Below are 20,839 nucleotides of genomic sequence, written 5' to 3' on the forward strand. Positions count from 1 at the left end.
GGACTTTCCAGTATCTGCAGGAAGTAGAATACGCTCTCTTTAACCCAGGAATGGTTAACTCCTTTTCATCATGAAATGTCACCGTTTTAGAAAAGCCCCCTTCAGCTAATTACTTTTCCCTGTTAATTTTCATTTGATTGCCTTGGGCATTGCTTTTAAAGCACTTCTGAAAATTACTACTCAAGATTTACATGCTATTTTATTTGCTCACTTGTATTTGCCTTTAGTCCTTACTACGAATTAAATTCTGTGAGGGCAGAAACCAGTTCTGTATTCTTTTGCATTCAGAAATTTTCATTATCTACCTTCTAGGCACCAGGCATTGTTCTAGGCACTGGGATACAGCAAAGAACTGACATTCTAGCAGTGAGAAACAAACAGCCAAAAAAAATGCAGGTGGTGATGTTATGTACCACATAATAATACAAAGGAATAAAGAGAGCACCAAGGCTGCAGCAATGAGAAGTTATCAGGATTCCATTTCATTAAAAATAATCAGGAAAGGCTCCCTGATGCATTGACCTGTAATAATAACTAGGGGAAGATAATTCTAGGTAGAGGGAACAGTAAGCACAAAGACCAAGAACTTGTTGTGTGTGTTCATGAAACAACAATCAGGGTTTGTCACTAGAGCATGGTAAACAAGGAGGAGGGAAGGAAGAGATGAGATGTGAAGGATTGTGGGCCATCATGAAGCTGTAATAAGATGGTTGATTTTTCTATTGGGCAAGTGGGGAACAACAATGAAGTTTTAAGCAGAGTGACAGAATCGGACTTATGTATTAAAAGGATTGCTTTTCCCATTATGTAGGGAATAGCCTGGAAGGGGTTGGTCAAAGGAAACCAGTGGAGACTATTTGCATTAGTTTAAGTGAAAGATCCTGGTGGCGCAGAATATAGTGGTTGTTGCAAAGGTGAAGAGATGTCATATTGTGTATATATTTTCAAGTAGAGATGACTGAATTTGCTGAGGAACTGGATGGGGGCATAACAAAGTGAAAGTGTCACAGATGATTCCGAATTTTATGGCATTTGAAGTTTAAAGACTGGAGTTCTACTGACCAGGTTGGGAAATACTTGGAGAAAAAAAGTTTAGGAGGTAGAAATTGGGAGTTCAGTATGAGACAGATAAAGCTTCACCTACAGAAAAGCCAAGTAAGCAGTTGACTATACACGTCAACAATTGTGGAGTTAAGGAAAGAATTTTGATGCTGGAAATATACATTTGAACATTATCAGAATATAGGTGGCATTTAAAATCATTGGAGTGGATGGATTCACTTATGAGGAAGATAAACAAAATTAGGATCTGAGGATGGACTGCATGGCACTCCAACATTTAGTTCTTGGGAGGATGATGAGAAAACAGCAGAGCAGGCTGATGCAGATTCCTCTTTGAGATAGGAGAAAAACCAGGAGAATGTGGGTCCTGGGAACCAAGGGTCTGTAGCAGGTGATTAGCTAAGTAATAGAACTGTGAATGGAGTACTGACTTTGGCAATGTGGCAGTGCCTGGCAACCTGGACATAAGCAGTTTTGTAGGGTTGAATGGGTGAAAGGAACAACTTCCAGAAAGTTTGTAAGGACTGGAAGTGGAATACACAAAGTCTTTCAAGGATCTGGCCATAAAAGAGATTAGAGCGATGGGGCTGCAGTGGAGAAGGCTATGAGGTTACTGGTGTGTATTTCATAATAAGCATGTTTACAAAAGGAAAGAAAATTGATGCTATAGAGAGAAGGAGACAATCACCAGAGTGAAGTCCTCGAACAGGACAAAGGAGAGGACACCTTATCCAAGAGGAGGAGATCATGGGTAGGAACCAGAAGAGTTCTTTCACTCTAACAGGAAAAAGGGAGGGTGTTTGGGTATTGGTGCAGTTGTACTGGTAGTTTCAGTGTGTGAGCACATAGAAAGTTTCCCCAGTTCCTTGATTGAATGGTTAATAGCTTTAACACTGCCATGCCCAAACCAGGGTGCTCAAACCAGGAATGCAAATGAATGGATGTGCATTATTAAATCTGCTCCCAGAAAAACTTCCTAAGAAAATTTTCTGTGTTGGGGCTCTCCTTGCATTTTTCAGCCTGCACTATAAAATGGAAGACAGTGAGAGAAAAAGAGAGACGTTTTTTAAATCGGTTTCAAAGATTTACTTCATAGCCTCCTCCCCTAGCCTTTCCTTCTAAAACAAAGATGTGGACAGAAAGGTATAAGATGTTGTAATTTTATTATAGAAATAATTGGATAGCTGTGACTCCTCTTACCCTCTCATAATATCTATTAGATGTAACTCTTGGCTTTCTCATTTTGGCTACATTCCCAGAACTGTATGTAAAATGTTTTCCTGAAATATTGAAAAGGAACCTACATTTTAAGTTCATCATCTCTTTGCCTGAAAAGTGGCTTATCCTTTTCCTGTTGAGATTGCATTTTGCATGATATTTTTTTCTTTCCTTACTGTTAAGACCGTATTTAGCATGGGCTTTTCTCTTCCTTTACTATTAAGGTTAAACACTGGAAAATGCAAGCTGCATACAAGCTAAGCATACTGTCATGGACAGTAGAGATATACACACAAATAAGGGAAAAAATGAAGATGACTAGAATTCATTTTAATGTGAATTATGAGAAGAGGGGAGGGGAGGGGAGGGGAGGGGAGGGGAGGGGAGGGGAGGGGAGAGGAGAGGAGAGAAAAGAAGGGGTCTAATGTTCACTGAGACTCTACCAGGTGCTAGGCTCTCCATATTTACTATTGATATATGGTCATTACCAAAAAACAACAAACAAACAAACAAAAAACAGAAAGTAGTAATTATTTGTTACAAAACACAGTATGTAAGAAAAAGTTACAAAAAGTGGAACAGAAGTTCAAGGTTAAAAAAACAATATTTTTCACTTTTTAAGTACCTTATTAAAAATATATGTGACAAAATATATTGCTAAGTACTGTATATGTAATAATAGCTTTAACTTTAGAATAACCCTATAAAATATATGTTTTCACCCCATCTGAGAAGATGAGAAATCTGAAGCATAAAGAAGTTTAGTAATTTGCTGAAGGTAACACAACTATTAGGGGCTTAAACTCAGACTTGACTCTTGGCTGAAGACTTGCCCCTTCTGCTTCACCACGGCCCTCGATGGAAGCAGAACTGCCAGGGAATTAGCCAGTATATGAAGGTAAAGCAAAACATAATTACTGGATAATTCTGATAAACAGTATCACTGATTCAACAGTTTAGTTGATTATACTTACTAGCTAAGTCACCATCAGTTATATGTACCTGCATTTCTCCAAAAATAAAGAGATGGTCGTATTTTAAAGTTTCTCTCCATACATTCAGATTTGAACATTAGGAAAACGGTACCAGAACAGAATAGGTTCTTAAAACTCAATCAAAAATGGGAAAGATATTCTCTTTGGATCTCCTAACAAGTGGACAGCTAAATTATAATTAAAAAAAAAAAAGAAAAACCTTATCTATCCTATGTAAATGTATACATGTATGAATATACTGTGTGATTTTTTTTTTTTGAGAGTAATTCCTTCAAAGGAAACCTGGGAGACATAATAATTAAGAATGCATTCTTTAAAATCAGAATTGAGTTTCAATCCTGCCCTCAGCAGTTTCTGGTATGAGACTTGGACAAGTTACTTAGGTTAAGCCTCATATATGTAATGTATCTGTATACATTCAGACCAACAATTTTCTAAAACCATTTGACAAGCTAGAGAATTTTGAAAAAAATTTTAAAATGTTGGTTTTAATTTTCCTAACTAAAGTTCATAAAAGTCCTAACCAACTCCCTGTATTTGTGTAATTGCTACAACTACTGCTCTCAGGAGAGGAACTCATGTGAATTCTTACAAAGAAATATGTTTTCCTTCCAGGTATCGTAACTATACACACCTTCAGCTGAAGGCAAAACCGTGGGGAAAATCTTCATTCTCTCTGGGTATTATTTCCACAAATACAAATACTATTCTTTTTTTCATATTTCCATTCAAAGTAACCCCTCTGTTAAATTTTCCCTGTAGCTTCACCCAGAGGTGTGAACTGGTTCTCCTTTCTACATTCACATAGTATTTTATTTCTCTCTCACTTTCCCCACCCTCCACAGTCATTTATGTGTATTCCGTCACTCTCATAGCACAAGTTTTAAGAAGGCAATGACTATTTTTTATGCATCTTATTCCTACATTGGCCTTAACATAAGCTTCTCACATGAGTAGCTTCTTCCTCACAGTTGTATTAAGCATTTGATGTGTTCCAGACCTTAGCATAATAATCAGTTATATTTTACTGAGTGCTCCCTCTTTGCCACAAGTATCTATCTGATAAGGGCTTTTGGAACATGATCTCATTCAATTATTGAAACTACCCAAAAATCAGTCAAGTTTCTAGGCCCTTCTGGCAAGTTGGAAGGCTGAGAGTTAGAGAGTATGGCCCATGGACCTTGGGTCCTGCAATGGCAACATCCCACCTGGTCTGTCACCCCAAAACCCAAGCACTTGACCACTGTGTAAACACCACCCCTGTAGACATTCAGGAAATACTCAATGAACAAACAGATAAAAGTTAAGAACTATTTTGTTGTCCTGTTCTCCAACTGTAAGATAAGAGGTACGCAATTGATCATATTATTTTTCAAAAGATCAAAAAATTTCTTCATATAAAAAGAGTATTCAGGCCAGGCATGGTGGCTCATGCCTGTAATCCCAGCACTTTGGGAAGCTGAGGATAAGGGACAACTGAGGCCAGGAATTTAAGGCTGCAGTAAGCTATTATCATGCTACTGCACCCAGCCTGGGTGACAGAGTGAAATGCTATCTCTTAACAAAAAAAGAGTATTCAAAGACATATATGTAAATATCTATTTGTCCTTTAAGTAAATGTAGTCACATAATATATCTTGAGTGTTACAGAGAATGTTTAAGTTTATTGTTGGTGATTGTAAACTGCCAGTTACTTGGCTTAATGAGTTATGAAAGTCTTGGCCTTGCACTGAAAGTTGCAAAGTGAAGAAATAATTGTTTTGTATTACCTCTGGGTAGTCAGACCCATTACTTCAGCAATTAACCTTCACATTCTGTTCCACTCCAAGAGAGGTAAAAGCAATGGTTTTATACATTTATTAATAATTATTAATTCTTCCTTACATTTGAATCATATTATGAACGGCTGTCATTGCTTACTGATACTGTAGACTAAAACTTTGATCCATATTGGAAAAAAAAATAGAGGACAGATGTAAGCCTTAAATAGGTCAATTGCGAAGAAGAGGCTACGTCTAGTTTGATGAGTAAATATATTCAAGGTGATCTCCAAGTACAATGGAGTCTGAATTATTTTCTTATTTTGACCTTCTTAGTGGGAATTTAATGAGGCACTATTGTAGTTAGTTCAAAGACAGATTAAATCTAGAAAAAAGCAGACATGTTTCTACTAACACTGGCTTAGCTGGGTTATCTGAAAATTGGGATTCATATTCTGTAAGAAATATGTGAAAAGCCTATACTTAAAAAAGGAAAAAAAAGTGAAAGTGAGGTTACTCCTGAGAATATAAAATATATGTGTTCACTTCTTCAGATATTTAAATGGCTAAAAATATGCAAAAAAAAATCTGTCAATGTTTGAGTCCTGGCATTCTCTAAAGACCCTTGGAACCATACATGACCAAATATCCTAGGAACCATAGTTGCTTGGCAGGCCCTGAAGTCAGACTATCTGACTTCCACAGTGTAAGCCCAGCATTTACTATTAGCTGCACATATTTAATGTGACTTAGCCTCAGTTTCTCAAATTACACTTCTGGGAGCACAGTTATCTGGCAAATAGTATGTGCTCAAAATGTTAGCTAGCCTTCGTCTTACTGCCTATTATTAACTGATCAAATGTTTCTAAAACATTACTAATAACAAAGCCAAATTGCATAAGGAAAATGAAAACCCTCAGCTTTTGCTAGTAGAGCTCATAATGTGACGCCATATATATTTTAAGCAAAGCAACGCCAGTTGTGTATGGATAAGTGGGAGTGTGTTAATGCTGTTGCTTTTCGTATTTTTCCTTTTCTTCTCTTGTCTTTTCTTTTCTCCTTAGAGGCCTTGAATATGTGTAAAGAAGAATCTATTATAACAAATCAACCGGGGTCAGTGGCTCAACCCTGTAATTCCAGCACTTTGGGAGGCAGAGGTGAGCAGATCAGTTGAGGTCAGGAGTTCAAAACCAGCCTGGCCAAGATGGTAAAACCCTGTCTCTACTAAAAGTACAAAAATTAGCTAGGCATGGTGGCAGGTGCCTGTAGTCCCAGCTACTCATGAGGCTGAAGCAGGAGAATCACCTGAACCCAGGAGGGGGAGGATTCAGTGAGCTGAGATCATGCCACTGAACTCTAGCCTGGTGACAGAGTGAGACTCTATCTCAAAGAAAAATAAAAAGAATCCATTATAACACATCTCAGTGTTGTATGAGTGACAAAATTACTACCATATGAACATGCCAAAAGGCAAGAAAAAAATCCAGTCCAGAAACAACTGTCTACAAGATATGTTGCCTAACAGGATTAGTGCATATTTTTTCTGTTTAAATGCTCTAGGAAAGTTCATTATTTTTAAGAGATTATTCTAATAAGGACACACTCTCATTTTCTTGTTTTCCTCCTCATTCTTCTCTCTCTCTTTCTCTCACTGTCTCTTCAATAATCTATGGTCAAAAGCCACTGGGTTATACAGCCTATTACCTACTCAGCAAAGATGGGTAACAGAAAAGAGTGTCTGAGAAGGAGCTTCAAATGGAACAATCTAAAGCATTCCACCCCTTACCTAGCAAGCATTTTTGTCACTGTAAATAAAACAGAGTTGCCTCGTTGTACCATTACCATCATATATACAACTCTTGCCAATCTCAATGTTTAAAAACATTTGTTTTCTAAATAATCTGAAATCTATAAGAATGTTTTCCAAAAAATTTTCTTAATCACATCTGCAACTTCTAATCAGAGACTTTTGTCAAATAACTAGGTTTATGAAGTTCATTAATTCTAGCTTAAAGCAAATGAACTTGACCTTATTAGTATGTTTAACTTTATCTCAGGTAAATGTGCCAATTTTTTAAAAGTTTTTAAAAATATTACAGAGACTATTAAGTACTAAAATCTACTCCAAAGTCTGCCTTAAGGGACTGAGGTTTGAAAAAGGATCAAGTCCATTCTAAAATTCATGCAAGAATGGGATTCTTTTGTAGGATAATAGTGAGATCGAAAATGGTTTTATGCCAAGTAACATTGCTGATATGGACTATACTGATCTGTGTTTCATCTCAAGATGAAAAGGGGAAAGAAATCACACTTGAGAAAACTATGAAGCTTTCTGAGATAGAATGTTGTTAGAACGCTCTGTAATTGATGATAATGTCCCTTGGATGAGTCTGTTTATATGTGATTGGTGCACCGTGATTAGACAAGCAGAAAAAATAAGCCATCTTTTTATGAAAGATGGGTGGAGGTTTTCTAATCATTTTCCAAGGTTAAACTCAGACTGTATCTATACAGCATCAGAATTTTTAGTTGATTTTTTTTTCCTGTAATATCCCTTTCAGCAATGTATGTGGGACTTGCCCAAGATTTGTTTGTTGTTGTTTTCTCTTGAGATTTGAAGCCAGAAACTGGAAAATGTTCTAAATAGCCCAGCTGACACCACAGTAACTGACATCATTCCCAAGGGTGGCGGATCTGGAAGCCTGGGTTCTAAAATGAAGTTAATGCTGAATAGGATTTAAAACAGATCCATGGTAAACATGTAGCATGAGCAAGAAAAAAACTTTTAATGTTTTACCTCTCTGAAATCTGGGGATTTCTGTTACTGCAGCATAACAATCTTGACATGTACAGGTTCTCTGCAGGACATATAAGAAGGTGCACCCAATCCAAACATTGGAGGGGGCAGGAAATGTTCCCTTGTGTATTACATATACACGCACATGTTATTCCCATAATTGTCTTATCACCTTCTCGCGTGTACACTATGAGAACATAGCAGTCTGCACAAGGTATTTGCCCAGTGAATGCTGGTTTAAGTGAAATCTGTCAAAAATAAAGATAGAGTTTTAGAAGTTCAACTTCAGTGCTCTTTTGCAGGCCTATTAACCAGAATACTGGTTCTAGATAAATCTTGGCTCTGCTACACAATATCATTTGGAAATTTTGTATTTCTTTATTGAAATAGATATCATATCCCTCATCAGTTAAACTGAAATGTAATTGCATGAAAATATTTATTGTAATTTTAGTTCAAAGCAGATGAGCAACAAAAATGCTATTTTTCTCTCAGAATCTCTGTTGTCTCTTTCACATTCCAATGATGATAAATTCTAAACTAGATTTTGAAACCAAGAAATCAATTTGTTTCCACAGTATTAGAACAAAGACTGTTCAAAAGATTGAAAACATAATCACTTTTTGTTAAAATTAACATACATCAAGTACCTTTCCTTAAAATAAATTGCAATTGATACAATATTGGCAAAATGAAAGACTATGTTGCAAATTTGACTTTGTAAACACTGTTGTATTTTACATTGTGAGATTTGCCATGTGTCTTGCCTAGATATCTCTACATTTGTTTTCTCTTGTCAATATTATCAGCTTCTGAGGGATCAAAAAATTTGATTTAGGTACATGCAGACCTAAATCAAATTTAAATATATGCAATAATTCAGACAGTTTAAAATTAATAGGAATTTTGCATTGTAATTTTACAATTGGGTGCTTAATGAATAAATGATATATATTTTTATATTTTTAAGCATCCTATGTGCCTTAGCACTTACCTGAGTGCTACTTCAATTCCTACTGCTCTTTGCAAAGCTAAACTCCGACTGCTTGTCTCCCATGAAATGATTTATAAAGAAACCTTCCATTATCCTTGCAGACAAGAATGCTTCCCAATGCACACTGCTGCATTTTCAAATAGATATTCATCTCAACTAGGAAAAAAATCTTTTTTAATGATTATAGTGTCATGATTTACAGTTGTTAGCTGAAAGAAGATTAATCCAAGGAGACTTGATGAAGTCTGTGCCAGAAAACACAGTAACAAGTATTCAAACAAAGCAAAACACTTTAGAGCTGTGTTTTACCTTTGAAGGACTCAGGCATACTCCGAAAGATCAAACCAACTGAAAAGCAGACTGAATCTTTGTAAGCTCCCTACATCAACTTCCTACTGAATCATCAAATGTAAGAAAAGAAAACAAACCCTCAAAAAATGACTGAAAACTTCTTTAAATGTGTGTTTGAAAGAGAGCAGGAAGCTCTTGGTAAGATTTGTTCAGTTAATCTAACTGAGGCCTATTTTGAAATGTACCAATCAGCTTATCTGTTAAATGTCTGAGAAACTGCATTTAGGTTTTTCTCAACCTGAATCTGCAGACTCAAGCTATCCACATACAATTTGGAAGAGCACAAGACTAGCAGCCATACTGCTCTGATTCATCTGATTTTAATGGAACCCTTGGGGATTGATTGACTCAATGCAGCTGACTGGTTTCTTGCTATATTAAATTGACCATAATCCGATTGGCTACATCATAATATTATAGACTATGGACTATTTGTCACAGCATATTTCTATGTTTGGTTCTCTGTGAATTTAAGAAAGTTAACTATTTTCTTAAAGGTTTGATTTCTAATTTCTTGATTTGGGCATATCACCGCCACTAGCAAATATCAGAGTACAGAAAAATGGAAAGTGAGGCTATCACTAATGACACGTTACTTCACTATTGATAGTATGACTGTGGGTTTTGAAGCCTATGACTTCAAAAGTCCTCTTTAAAGTATTTTTCAGTTCTGTTCCTGAGGTGGGTGAGTGTGTGTGTGCACACATATGTGTCTGTGTGCTTCTGTACTGAGGTTTCAGCCTGAATTGTGTTTAGCACAGTAGCTTCCTTTACAGGAGACTTTCTGTGGGCATCAGTGTTTCATTTCACAACTCACCATGTGCACCAATGCTAAAGATACAGATTACAGTGTGAGAACTGCAGTAATTATAGCTTTCCAAATCCTAAACTCTCAAACCTCCTCATTTCACAGGGTACCATTAGTTTACTTTCCCAATGCTGATTTCAGCATTTTAGCAGATGTTTTATGAATGTTGTAAATGGGTAAGAAATGGAGACTATCCTAATGTTGAGAGTAGTAAATATCATTGTCATGAGCCTAAGGCTTCTCTATACACATTAGAAGAAAGTACTCTCTAAAGAGAATGGTTAGAAGTTAAAAGAGAATAAATCACTATTGTAATAATCATAAAAAGCAATTGCATGCCGGTGTTAGATATTCTCTGGGTAACCAGGTGCTAATAATTTTACTCTGTTAATGAAGATGTAAAGTCATATTGGTCTACTTATTTGGACAGTATTTGCTTCAGCATTAGGAAGGCTGATGTCTTCCTTTTAAGCTCAAGTTATTAACTTGACCCTGCTATTGAAAAACTGCAATCCTTAATTTAAGGCTAATTTACAATAGCATCTATAAGAGTATATTCAAATGGTACATTAGCTAAGGATGAAATGGAGGACATTTGTGAATTTTTATGCTCTGTTATGGCTGACAACGGATCAGACCCGTGGCACAGGTGGTAGGCATCCTGCCTTTTCTGGCCCCTCTTCAACTCACAAACCCTAGACCAGGCAGACCGAGTACAGAAATACATTTGCAGAAGGCTGAATTGCTGTATGTGCTAAGATCTGAAGTGTTACTTTCCCACAATGCTAAATAAGTAAGTTCCTGAAGAGGTCTATATACTCCTGAATTATTAAAGATCATCTAACTAGAGCCTTTTAGTTCAGGAATTCATCTAATACTTATACCCTTTTTTCTTTAGATTTGAGTCCATTCTTTTTTGATTTTTTACCAAAAAAAAAAAAAACCAATATTAACAAAAGGTTGCAAAGAGTGGGATCACTAAATTATATAATCCATAACGGGGATTCAATATCTTCAAACCAGACCAAATACTGGCATGGCCAGTCAGTAGGATTTCCAAGGAAAGCTGGCATGGCTTGTTTTTCACTACGGTAGGTAATGAGGAAGTTTCTGCTATTCCTCGATTTGTCCCAATCCTTGGCACCCAACATAACAAGGTTAGGAATTGGTTCTATTTACCTCAGCGCCTCAGTGATTTCCAGACATCTGGAATGTTTTGAAAACACGTTTATGTGTGAATCCCACCCTAGGCCAGTCAAATGTGAACTGCAGTGGGGCACCTGGACTTTTCCGCTCCCCAAGTAATTCTGAAGTTCTGCTACGGTTGAAAGCCTTCACTACTTAACTGCCAACGTGAGAAGGAAGGAAAGTTCTCCAGGCCAAAAGTATCCCTCCCACTAGCCTGTTCTAGTGCTTCATAGTACACCATTAAAACAACTCATTTTGTGTCTCCTACAGGCTGTATTCATTGTCAAATACGGTAATGTATACTGTATTTGACAACATAATATTTTTAATTGCTCAACATATTTTTAATTACAGTCACATGCCTCATAACAATTTTTTAGTTGATGACAGACCACATATAGGACAGTAGTCCCATAAGATTATAAAACTGTACTTTCATGGTACCTATTGTATGATTAGATGTGTCTAGATACACAAGTGTATGTGTACAGAAATGTGGCTACTCCAAATTGAAAGGTGCTCTCAGAGTAAAATATACACTAGATTTCAAAGACTTCAAGTAGGAAATAAAGAATGAAAAAATACCATAATAATAATTGTAATGCTGATTTCATGCTGGAATGATAATATCTGGAATATGGATTAAATAAAATCTATTAATCAAATTAATTTCATTTGGCCTTTTAAACTTCTTTGTTGTAGCTAATAGAAATTTATATATGTGACTGGAAACTGCTATTCTGGGGAAATGATTTTGATACGGAAAAGATACTAGCTTGGGAAATTTGTACTGATCCCGATTTGTTTACAGGTTAGCCTATTTAAAACTTTTCATTCCATTACCATAGTGGCAGAGCAACAGACATTTAGAAAATGGAAAACATGGCAAGTGAGTGCTTCCACTGAAGGCAACACTGAAGGGTCTAGATCATGGAACATTTTTTTGGTTTAGAATCAGGCTGAAAGGCTGGGCCACTGTAACTAGTAACATGAATTAGATAAACTCTGTTTCACATCTGAGAGTCATTCTTGCTCTTGTTTTTCTCTTTTAAAGTTAAACAATACTTGGAAAAATTATATTCCCTTATTCAGGATAGCACAGTGGAAATACCACGAGCCTCTTCATTTTGAAGATTTGGAAACATGTTTTGGCTCTTACAGCACTGCCCATATTATCTTAAGACAGTCACTTCACCTCTCTGATTCTGTATTTTGTCGTTTATAAAATGAAGATGATAATAATACTGTCCCCAGATTAACTGTTATATTAAATGAAATTCTCTTTTTTTGGTAGCATGAAAATGGATATTAAATGAAATTCAATCCAGTGTCTATCATATAAAAGAGTTTAATCAATGACTTTCATTCTTTCTTTTCCTTCTCTACTTAAAGAATACCTGTTTATTCTTCATAACTCAAATAAAAGGTCACCTTTCCTATGAATCCTAACTATGCATTTCCTCCCTCTATTTTCCATGAAACATAATCCACATTTTATTTTCATTATTTGGTGACATATTTGTTTCTCCCGGTAGACTACTGTGAACTTCTTGAGGTCAGGGCCTTTCTAATTCTTTGAAACCCCAGTATTTAGCACAAAACCTGAAACACAGCAGGTACTCAAGATATGCTGGATGGATAGAATGAGAGAATGGCTGGGTGCTTATGGCTCAGCCCTTGAAATCTTTGAGGTTTGAGTACAATGAAAACATATAAATGATTCTCTAAATATTAGTATTCCGGAAAGGTGAAGAAAGGGGAGTATAACATCTGTTTCTGTGTTCCATTTTTGTATGGCTTCCCATCTGGCAAACAGTCCGTAAGGAACTGCACTATCATTGCTGGAAAACAGAAAATCAAATATTCTTGGCATGGTATCACTACATGGCATTACATAAAAAATATAACCCAAGAAGCCACTACACCACTGTCTCTAAGCCTTGCCTCCCTTTACTAAGCTTTGGCTCCACTCCCAACCACACTAACTAGCCTTTCCCCAGCCAGTTCTGTGCCCTTCCTTTTTCTTTGCCTTTTCTCATGCAAATGTTCCACCTGAAGTAATCCTCTTCCCACTCTCACTTCTCTACTCTGCTCCTGAACTTGAGCCTTGGTAAATGCCATGTCCTTTAAGATACAGTTCTAAGCCTGCTTCTGCTGTCTTCCCAATTAATCATAATTGATCTCTACAACTTTTCTCCTCATACAGCACATTGTTTGCGGTTCCAGCTGGCAATTGAAAAGCTCTTCTTGATCCATCAGTCCTTTTTGTCAAACCTTCTGGAATATAAGTTCCAGACTGGAAGGAACTAGAATCTATTAACTGTATCCATTGTGATACTTCGTAGAAGGGCTTGTGCTTTATAGACGTTAAGAAATTTGTAGTAGGACTGAAGTGAATCCCAGGATAAAATATTTAAGCCACTGGATAGTACAACTTTCTAAAACTTCTTAGCATTTTATTTTTACAGAAATTAATTCTGATTCTATTTGCATATTATTTATCTGAGTCTAATATCTCCTATATTCTGATTCTTTTCAAACAGAGAATTCTAAGTTCCCATTCAACAAGAAAGAATGTAATCTGGACTCCACATATCTTGCAGGCAGTGGGTATCACTGAACTGTGTGAGGAATGAGAGGGTAGAACAAACTCACTGTTACCAAGAGCAGTCTCTGGTGAAGATGTCAAGGCCTACGGGGCAAGATGATACTTTAATGACCTACAAAATAAATGTTTTAAAAATTATGTATTCAAAATCTGTCTGTTGGGGTATAGAAAAAATTACCTGTTTTGATAAAAGGTTGAATCTGTTTATGTTTACAAGATAAAGAATGTATTATAAACACTCAACATAACATTTATAATTACAGTCATATGCCTCATACCAGTGTTTTAGTTGATGACATACCACATATAAGACAGTGATCCCATAATATTAAAATACTGTATTTTTTCTATGCTTAGATATGTCTAGATACACAAATACTTACCATTGTGTTATAAATGCCTACAGTATTCAGTACAGTAACATGCTGTACAAGTTTGTAACCTAGAACAGTAGGCTATACTCTAGCCTAGGTGTATAATGGGCTATATCATCTAGATTTGTGTAAGAACACTCTATGTTCACACAATGACAAAAAAATCACCTAACAAACAACACATTTCTCAGAACATATCCCATCATTAAGCAACACATGACTGTATTTGGAATTGTTCAGTATTTATTAACTCCTAATCAGATATCATCTGCTAACTCTAACTCAGGGTAGATTTAACTAGAAATGAAATTTTGAAATCTCGTTCTATGTAAACAGCATTATGTCATTCATTATTCAGTTTCAAATTATTTCACGCAATTATCAGATGACTCTCACATATCTACTGTGATTTTTCTGGCACAGCTTGTAGCAGTCAAAGGCAGAAACCTGAGTTAATTAGCAAGTTATTTTTCCGGTTTATCTCAGCAATGTTTATCATTGCCTGAAGATTAAGTCCAAGGCTACTTGCTGCCTAGCTGGCCAACCTCTTCAGCCCTCATTGGGAGCTAAATGTAGTCAAGGCCCCAAACCTATTGATCTAAATGGTGATCAAGGTAATCATTTCATTCTGTATGTGTGCCTGAACACCTAGCATTAGTTTCAAAAACTTCCACCATAAAAGAGTCATGATAATAGTATTTACTTCTCAGGGTTGCTGTCAGTATTAAATGAGACAATTGCTTAGGACTTTGAATATAATCAATACTCAATCATTGTTAGATAGAAATTACTTTACCAAGTAGGAGAATAAATGAGAAGGAGGAAAAAAGCAAAGGCCACATTATAAATATGAAAGTATCCAAGAAAACATCACCTGAACCTCAAAGTATAAATCAAGCAGTGACACTCAGTGAAAAGAATTTTCAATCAGCCAGTCTGATTCTAAATCCCAGATTTACAGTTTATAAGCTGAATGATATTAAACAGATTGCTTAAATTTTCTGATCCTCCATTTTCCTATCTGTAAAAAGGACCTGATAATGACTTCCCATAGGTTGTGAGGGTTAAGGGAGACAGCATATGTAAAGTCCTGAAATTTAATAAACCCCAAGAGGAAAATGTGAAAGGGTGAAATCAGTACAACATTTGTATATGTGCTGGCCCACCATAGCTGTTGATATGAAAGATGCCCTGTTTATTTGGTGATTCTCCCTCAAATAAAAATAGCATCCCAGACTATTTTAAAGTAATCTGGCCAAGCTACAGTCATGCCACCTTGTTACCGCTGTTTGGGCCAGGAATATGTTTACCTGTTGAATTTTGGACAGGACATCGATAAACAGGCAGAGCACTTTGAAAAGCCAATTGTACCATGAGCAGTCCTCAGGGAGAAACGGAGTAGGCTAGATGGATTACTGGAATGCTGCATAGGGGTCAATGTTGTCTGGAACCAGACTTTAAAGAGATCATGTGTCAATGCTTCACTGTGATAGAGTTTGTGAAATGCCTTTTCTAAGACACACAAATACTTCCTCCTGTGCCTTCAGGATTCTTTTATCGTTCCAAAAAGACTTTATTCTTTATTTTGTCCCAGCCTTTCAGATAATCTCAAATATATAATTAGCTTTAAATCTCACTAACAACCCCAGACCTTGGACACACTAAGTATTCAGGGAATGTTTATTGAATAAAAGAAATAATGAATTCAAAATACAATAACTATATAGTCATGATGGCACAGTAAATTGGTATTGCTTCTTTAGAAAACAACAGACAATTTATAACAAAAGATATTAAAATGCTTATTCCCCATGACCCTGTAATTTTACTTCTATGAAATAATTCAATAGACAAATAAAGCTGTATTCATGATGATGTTCTGTACTGGGCAATATTATTAGGAAAAACGTAAATATTTAACAAAACAGAATTGCTTGAGTAGATTATGGCATCTCTCATAATGCAGTATTATGTACACACTAAAAGAAATAATTATAAAGACATTATTACAATATTTTACAAAAAAATTATCAACAGAAGTAGCACATAAAAATCTCAATTATGCTATGTTAATAAGTATATAAAATACATATAACCTCATATTGCTCCTACGAAAGGACGCAAAAACATGGAAAGTTGTTAATTCAGGGTGGTCAAATTACTGGTATTTTCTTTGATGAAAATATGTTTTTACTATTGTTTTTATTTTTAAACATTAAATAGAAGAGAAGAGCCTTATAAATTCTCCTGTTACACAAAAGATTAAGTACAAGAAACACAGAATTATTGAGTATGATTGTATGTGTGTGCCTGTATCAGACCATCATAGAAGCCATATACCTAGCATGGAAGTCATTATGTTTTGTGAGGATGTTAAACTCAAATATTAGACTCGACTTCAAGTCAAAGACATTTCCTCATATATCATCAGTGAATTCCTGAGTGATGTCTTTAAAACATCACAAAAGTTAGTATTATCAAAGAAATATTTGATTCTGCTCATGAAATTATATGTACTGAAGCAAGAAAAGGAGCTTCTGAGTAAAGCGACAAAATTCATACAAATCCCACTCATGACTTTATAGTTATAGTCAATGAATATTTTTGGAAATATGAGTAATAATAAAAATACGTATTTTTTAAATCTTAACAAAAAATATGACATTCCCTCCTAATTTAATTGCCAATTTATTTACATGGGGTTTCATTTGGGAATTTCGAGCTTTTATAAAGTCTGTTCCCAAAGTCTATGCTGCTACATGGAGTTAAAGAAAATGAAAAAGCTGATTTAAAAAACTGAAACAGAATGTTAATAACATCACATCTTTTAAAACCTTTGTGTCTGGGAAGATAAAATAAACTAATTTCTAAGTGATTTTTTGAGCAGTGAACTTTGAAAATTATCCTTCTAATATACAAATTCTTTGATTTCTAATGGTTACTGTTTGATTGGAAATAGTACATATTGTATAATTTACAAACTAAAGACATAGCTAATTCATTTCAAAAGATTACTTTGAAGACATTTACTTAGAATCATTTCAAATGTTCAAAGAAATAATATCCACATGGAACTTGGATTCATATTTCTCTATCAATAGGATAATTTGCCACAAGCAATTACAAAGCATACATTTAATGTAATACTGTCTTCAGAATTTTCAGACCACTAAACCAGTTTCCCTTGTCAGTTGCAAAGGTGTGAGGTACAGGGACATTTAAGACCTATTAAGCTTAATGACCCTTCCAGCTTGTTAAAGAAAATTAAATGTAAAAGTCTCACTCAGAAAGTTGTCCTTTAATGATGAAGGACCACTAAAGACAAATGGTTTGCAGAAAGAATGGTGAACACTTTTTCAGGTAATTTGTATAGGTAATATCAAACTATGTTTGGACATTTCAGCTGACTTTAAATAAGAGTATAGATTTGATATTTAAAAGCTTGCTTTTGAAATAATTTGGAAATAAATGGTGTTAATAGACAAATTATTTAAATAAAATAAAAATTTTGATAGAAAGCAGTTATTTTCTGCTTTGTAATTCTGTATCTTCACCAATAGCATATTAAAGAAATATTATTTATATAATTAAACACAAAAAGATTGCTACTATGTTTTTTAAACTATACTTTTTTGATTTAAGAATTCAGTAATTTATTCTTTAATCTGAATTCTAGTTAGGTTTTACTAGCTCAATGTTTTCCAAAACATAAATATATAAAGATAGAAATTTACAGAAGAAAAATTGGGTTCCATGATCCATTTAAAACATTCTGGCTGACATTAAATAAGCTAGTTTACTGCAGAGACTCCCTACGACTTTTAACATGCTATTGTGCATTATGAATCTGCACTGAGGGCCACTGTATAAAGTATTTCTTTAGAAGAGTTAACCATTCTCCTTTTTTTATGATGTATCACTGGACCAGAATTTGCAGTAAACATATTGAAAAATATGGATTTAACTACAAATCATGAAGTGACTTTTTTCAGTCTTTATGGTTCCTGGTAAAACCAGATACTTATGCATGTGCATGTGTGTTTCTTTGTGTTAATGCAGTTAATGTGAATGCATAAAATTTACTTTCCCAGGTATGGCAGACGCTCTCAGTTCTTTACATCAATTCAATTCTACCCTTCTTCTTCAGTAATGAGGGTCCAATTTTTAGCAGGGCACACTGTCATCTAGAACAAAGCCTATGTTTACCAGCCAGCTATGTGATATATAAGAACTATGACATCTTCTGAGAAATCTTAAAAGATACATAGTATGTGCTCTTTGACATTCCTGTGTTTTTTCTTCCATGCTGCTACTGTAAACCTAGATGACTATGTACCGGGAGCAGGTTCATGCTGCTGGGTATTTCCTTTCCATTCACCACTCCACCATCTCTAGCAAGTGATGAGCGTTCTAACAGCTCAACATGTCTTCTTCTTCTGAAAATTATGTTCTCCTCTGAACAGAGCTTAGAATTTCAGCAGGACTATAATACAGCCATGTGTCTGTATTACAGTGCAGTTTCACGGACTCTACTGGGTTAGAGTTGCTCCCTGTATTTGAGAATCGATTGTCTAAAAGAGTGGAGTCTTCATGGATTAGAATGGAAGCATGCTAGAAGGTTGAGTCACCAAATCCCATTCTTGAGCAACCCAGAGATGCCCTGTTTTTCTCCTTTCTGAGGTTTGGCTATGCAATACATTTTTAGATTTTCTTTTCCTGTCTAAAGCAGCCAGAACTGGTTTCTGTTACTTGCAGCCAAAATAACCCAATTACCACTATCAGCTTTGATTAAGATCCCGTGAGTCTGAAGGAAATACAACATAAACAGATTGCATTTGTAGTGGTTAATTTTATGTGTCAAGTGGGCCAGAGTGCCCAGATTAAACATTATTTCTGCTTCTGTCTGTGAAGGTGTTTCCAGACAAGACTAGCATTTGAATCAGTAGACTCAGTAAAGTAGACTGCCTTCTTCAATGTGGTTGAGTACCATTCAATCCATTGAGGTCCAGAATAGAAAAAAGAGTTAAAGATGGAGAAATCTGCCCCCTTTTATTTCTGCCTCACTGCTGAGCTGGGACATCTCATCTCATTTCCTCCTGCCCTCAGACTGTGAATCTACACCATGGGCTTCCCTTGTTCTTAGGTGTTTGGACTTGTGCCAAATTATTGCACTGGCTTTTCTGGGTCTTCATGAGACTTCTTAGGCTCTATAACTGTGTCGGCCAATTCTGCATCATATACATCCTTTTGTACATTTCTCATATTGATTCTATTTCTCTGGAGAACCTTGACTGATACAACATCTAATAAACCATTGATTAAACAAAAACGAAATTTAAGAAATTAGACCAGAATATATCATTAGGGAGGTATTTGTACTGACACAGCAATTCAAATCCCTTCCTACTCCCATTCCCAAGGCTTTCCAGCAATCCTTGAACACACAATAAAAAAAACTTTATTATTTCAAGTGCATACTAGCAGGTTTCCCTGTCCTCGTGCTCTCTCTTCATGAGCACCTGCCCCGTTACCTCCCGAAACTTGTATTCCTTATTTTAGTCAGAAAACATCAGTGTTTCTTTCTTGCTATCAAATCACTTTCAAACTCACCTCTCTGATTTTCAGTATTTTCATTACCTACTCCTAAGTTAACTGTCTATTCAAAAAGATTTTTGGTCAAATTCCTGTTGATAGTAAAGAAGAATCTTAATTATCACAATATTTTTAATGATTTTTTAATCCTTGGCAAAAAAAAAATAGAAATAATTTGACTATTAAAAATTATTCCTAAGTCACATAAAAATGTGTGCATTGTTTAAAAGATACCTTCCACATATTTGCACTAAGTTAACGATGTAATTTTTGTAAAATCTTTGTGAGATAATCACTTAAAAATTTCTTGTAGTCCAGGTAATTACTGAAAGGAGAAAGTCACCTGCTCATTGAAATTTCCTTATGTGAAATAATGGCCTGTGTTTTGGATGTCATCACTGTCAATCATTTCTACCACAGAAAAAGTTATAGACAGGGCTAACATCTCTCCTTTTCTTTAAAACAGCAAAACTCTCCCAAAAATGTGATAGTCCCAACTCACCCACTTGAAAAGTAGAGAGCTAGAGCTGAAACCAATTTGGCAATATCTGAAAGCTACATAGTAAACTTTCATGGATTGGATAAAAAGTTGGTTAAAAAAAAAAAGTGTCTGGTCTCCAGGTCCTTTTTATTTTAAAGTTCTGCCTCATTTATATTTTTTAAAACTGTAGTCTCATTTTAACAAAAAGAATCACCCCAATTTTGACCAGTACCTAATACACCACCCTGCTTTCATTCCGAGTCAATTCTAGGAGAAAAGTAATTAAGGTAATTGCTCTCAAAATTTTCACGGTATCTCAGTATTAGGAACTTACCTTAAAAAAAGGGGGAAAAAAAAACTTTTGTGGACACCTTCAGCCTACTAATCTATAAACTTCACTAAGACAGTACTGGAGAGATTCTACCATTGCTCCAGCTTTCTAACATAGCAGCTATTTTGGTGGGTTTTTCTTGTTTTTTGGGGGTTTGTTTTTTTCCTCCCCATTCACTGCTAACCTTCATTATCAGTTTTAATCTGTTTCTACAATGATGAAGCAAATCAATTCATATTCTCCTCACCATGAAATAGATAGGACTGGCTTTGGATGCCAA

At 35.5% G+C, this 20,839-nt stretch overlaps 1 protein-coding gene across 2 annotated transcripts in view; it reads right to left on the reverse strand.

The window, feature by feature from the left end:
* Positions 1-2,945: 2,945 nt before the first annotated feature.
* Positions 2,946-20,839, reverse strand: part of LOC118155298 (uncharacterized) — a 409,919-nt gene continuing 392,025 nt past the window's right edge. Inside the window, exon 9 of one of the 2 annotated variants that reach the window (XM_078350057.1) lies at positions 2,946-13,893. In XM_078350057.1, the coding sequence (XP_078206183.1) occupies positions 13,831-13,893 (63 nt within the window). In that variant the 3' untranslated portion in view covers positions 2,946-13,830. The remainder of the gene's footprint in view (positions 13,894-20,839) is intronic. The other variant, XR_013526816.1, reaches the window with a different exon arrangement.

Source organism: Callithrix jacchus, chromosome 1 (genome assembly GCF_049354715.1).
Source record: "Callithrix jacchus isolate 240 chromosome 1, calJac240_pri, whole genome shotgun sequence".
NCBI lineage: Eukaryota > Metazoa > Chordata > Mammalia > Primates > Cebidae > Callithrix > Callithrix jacchus.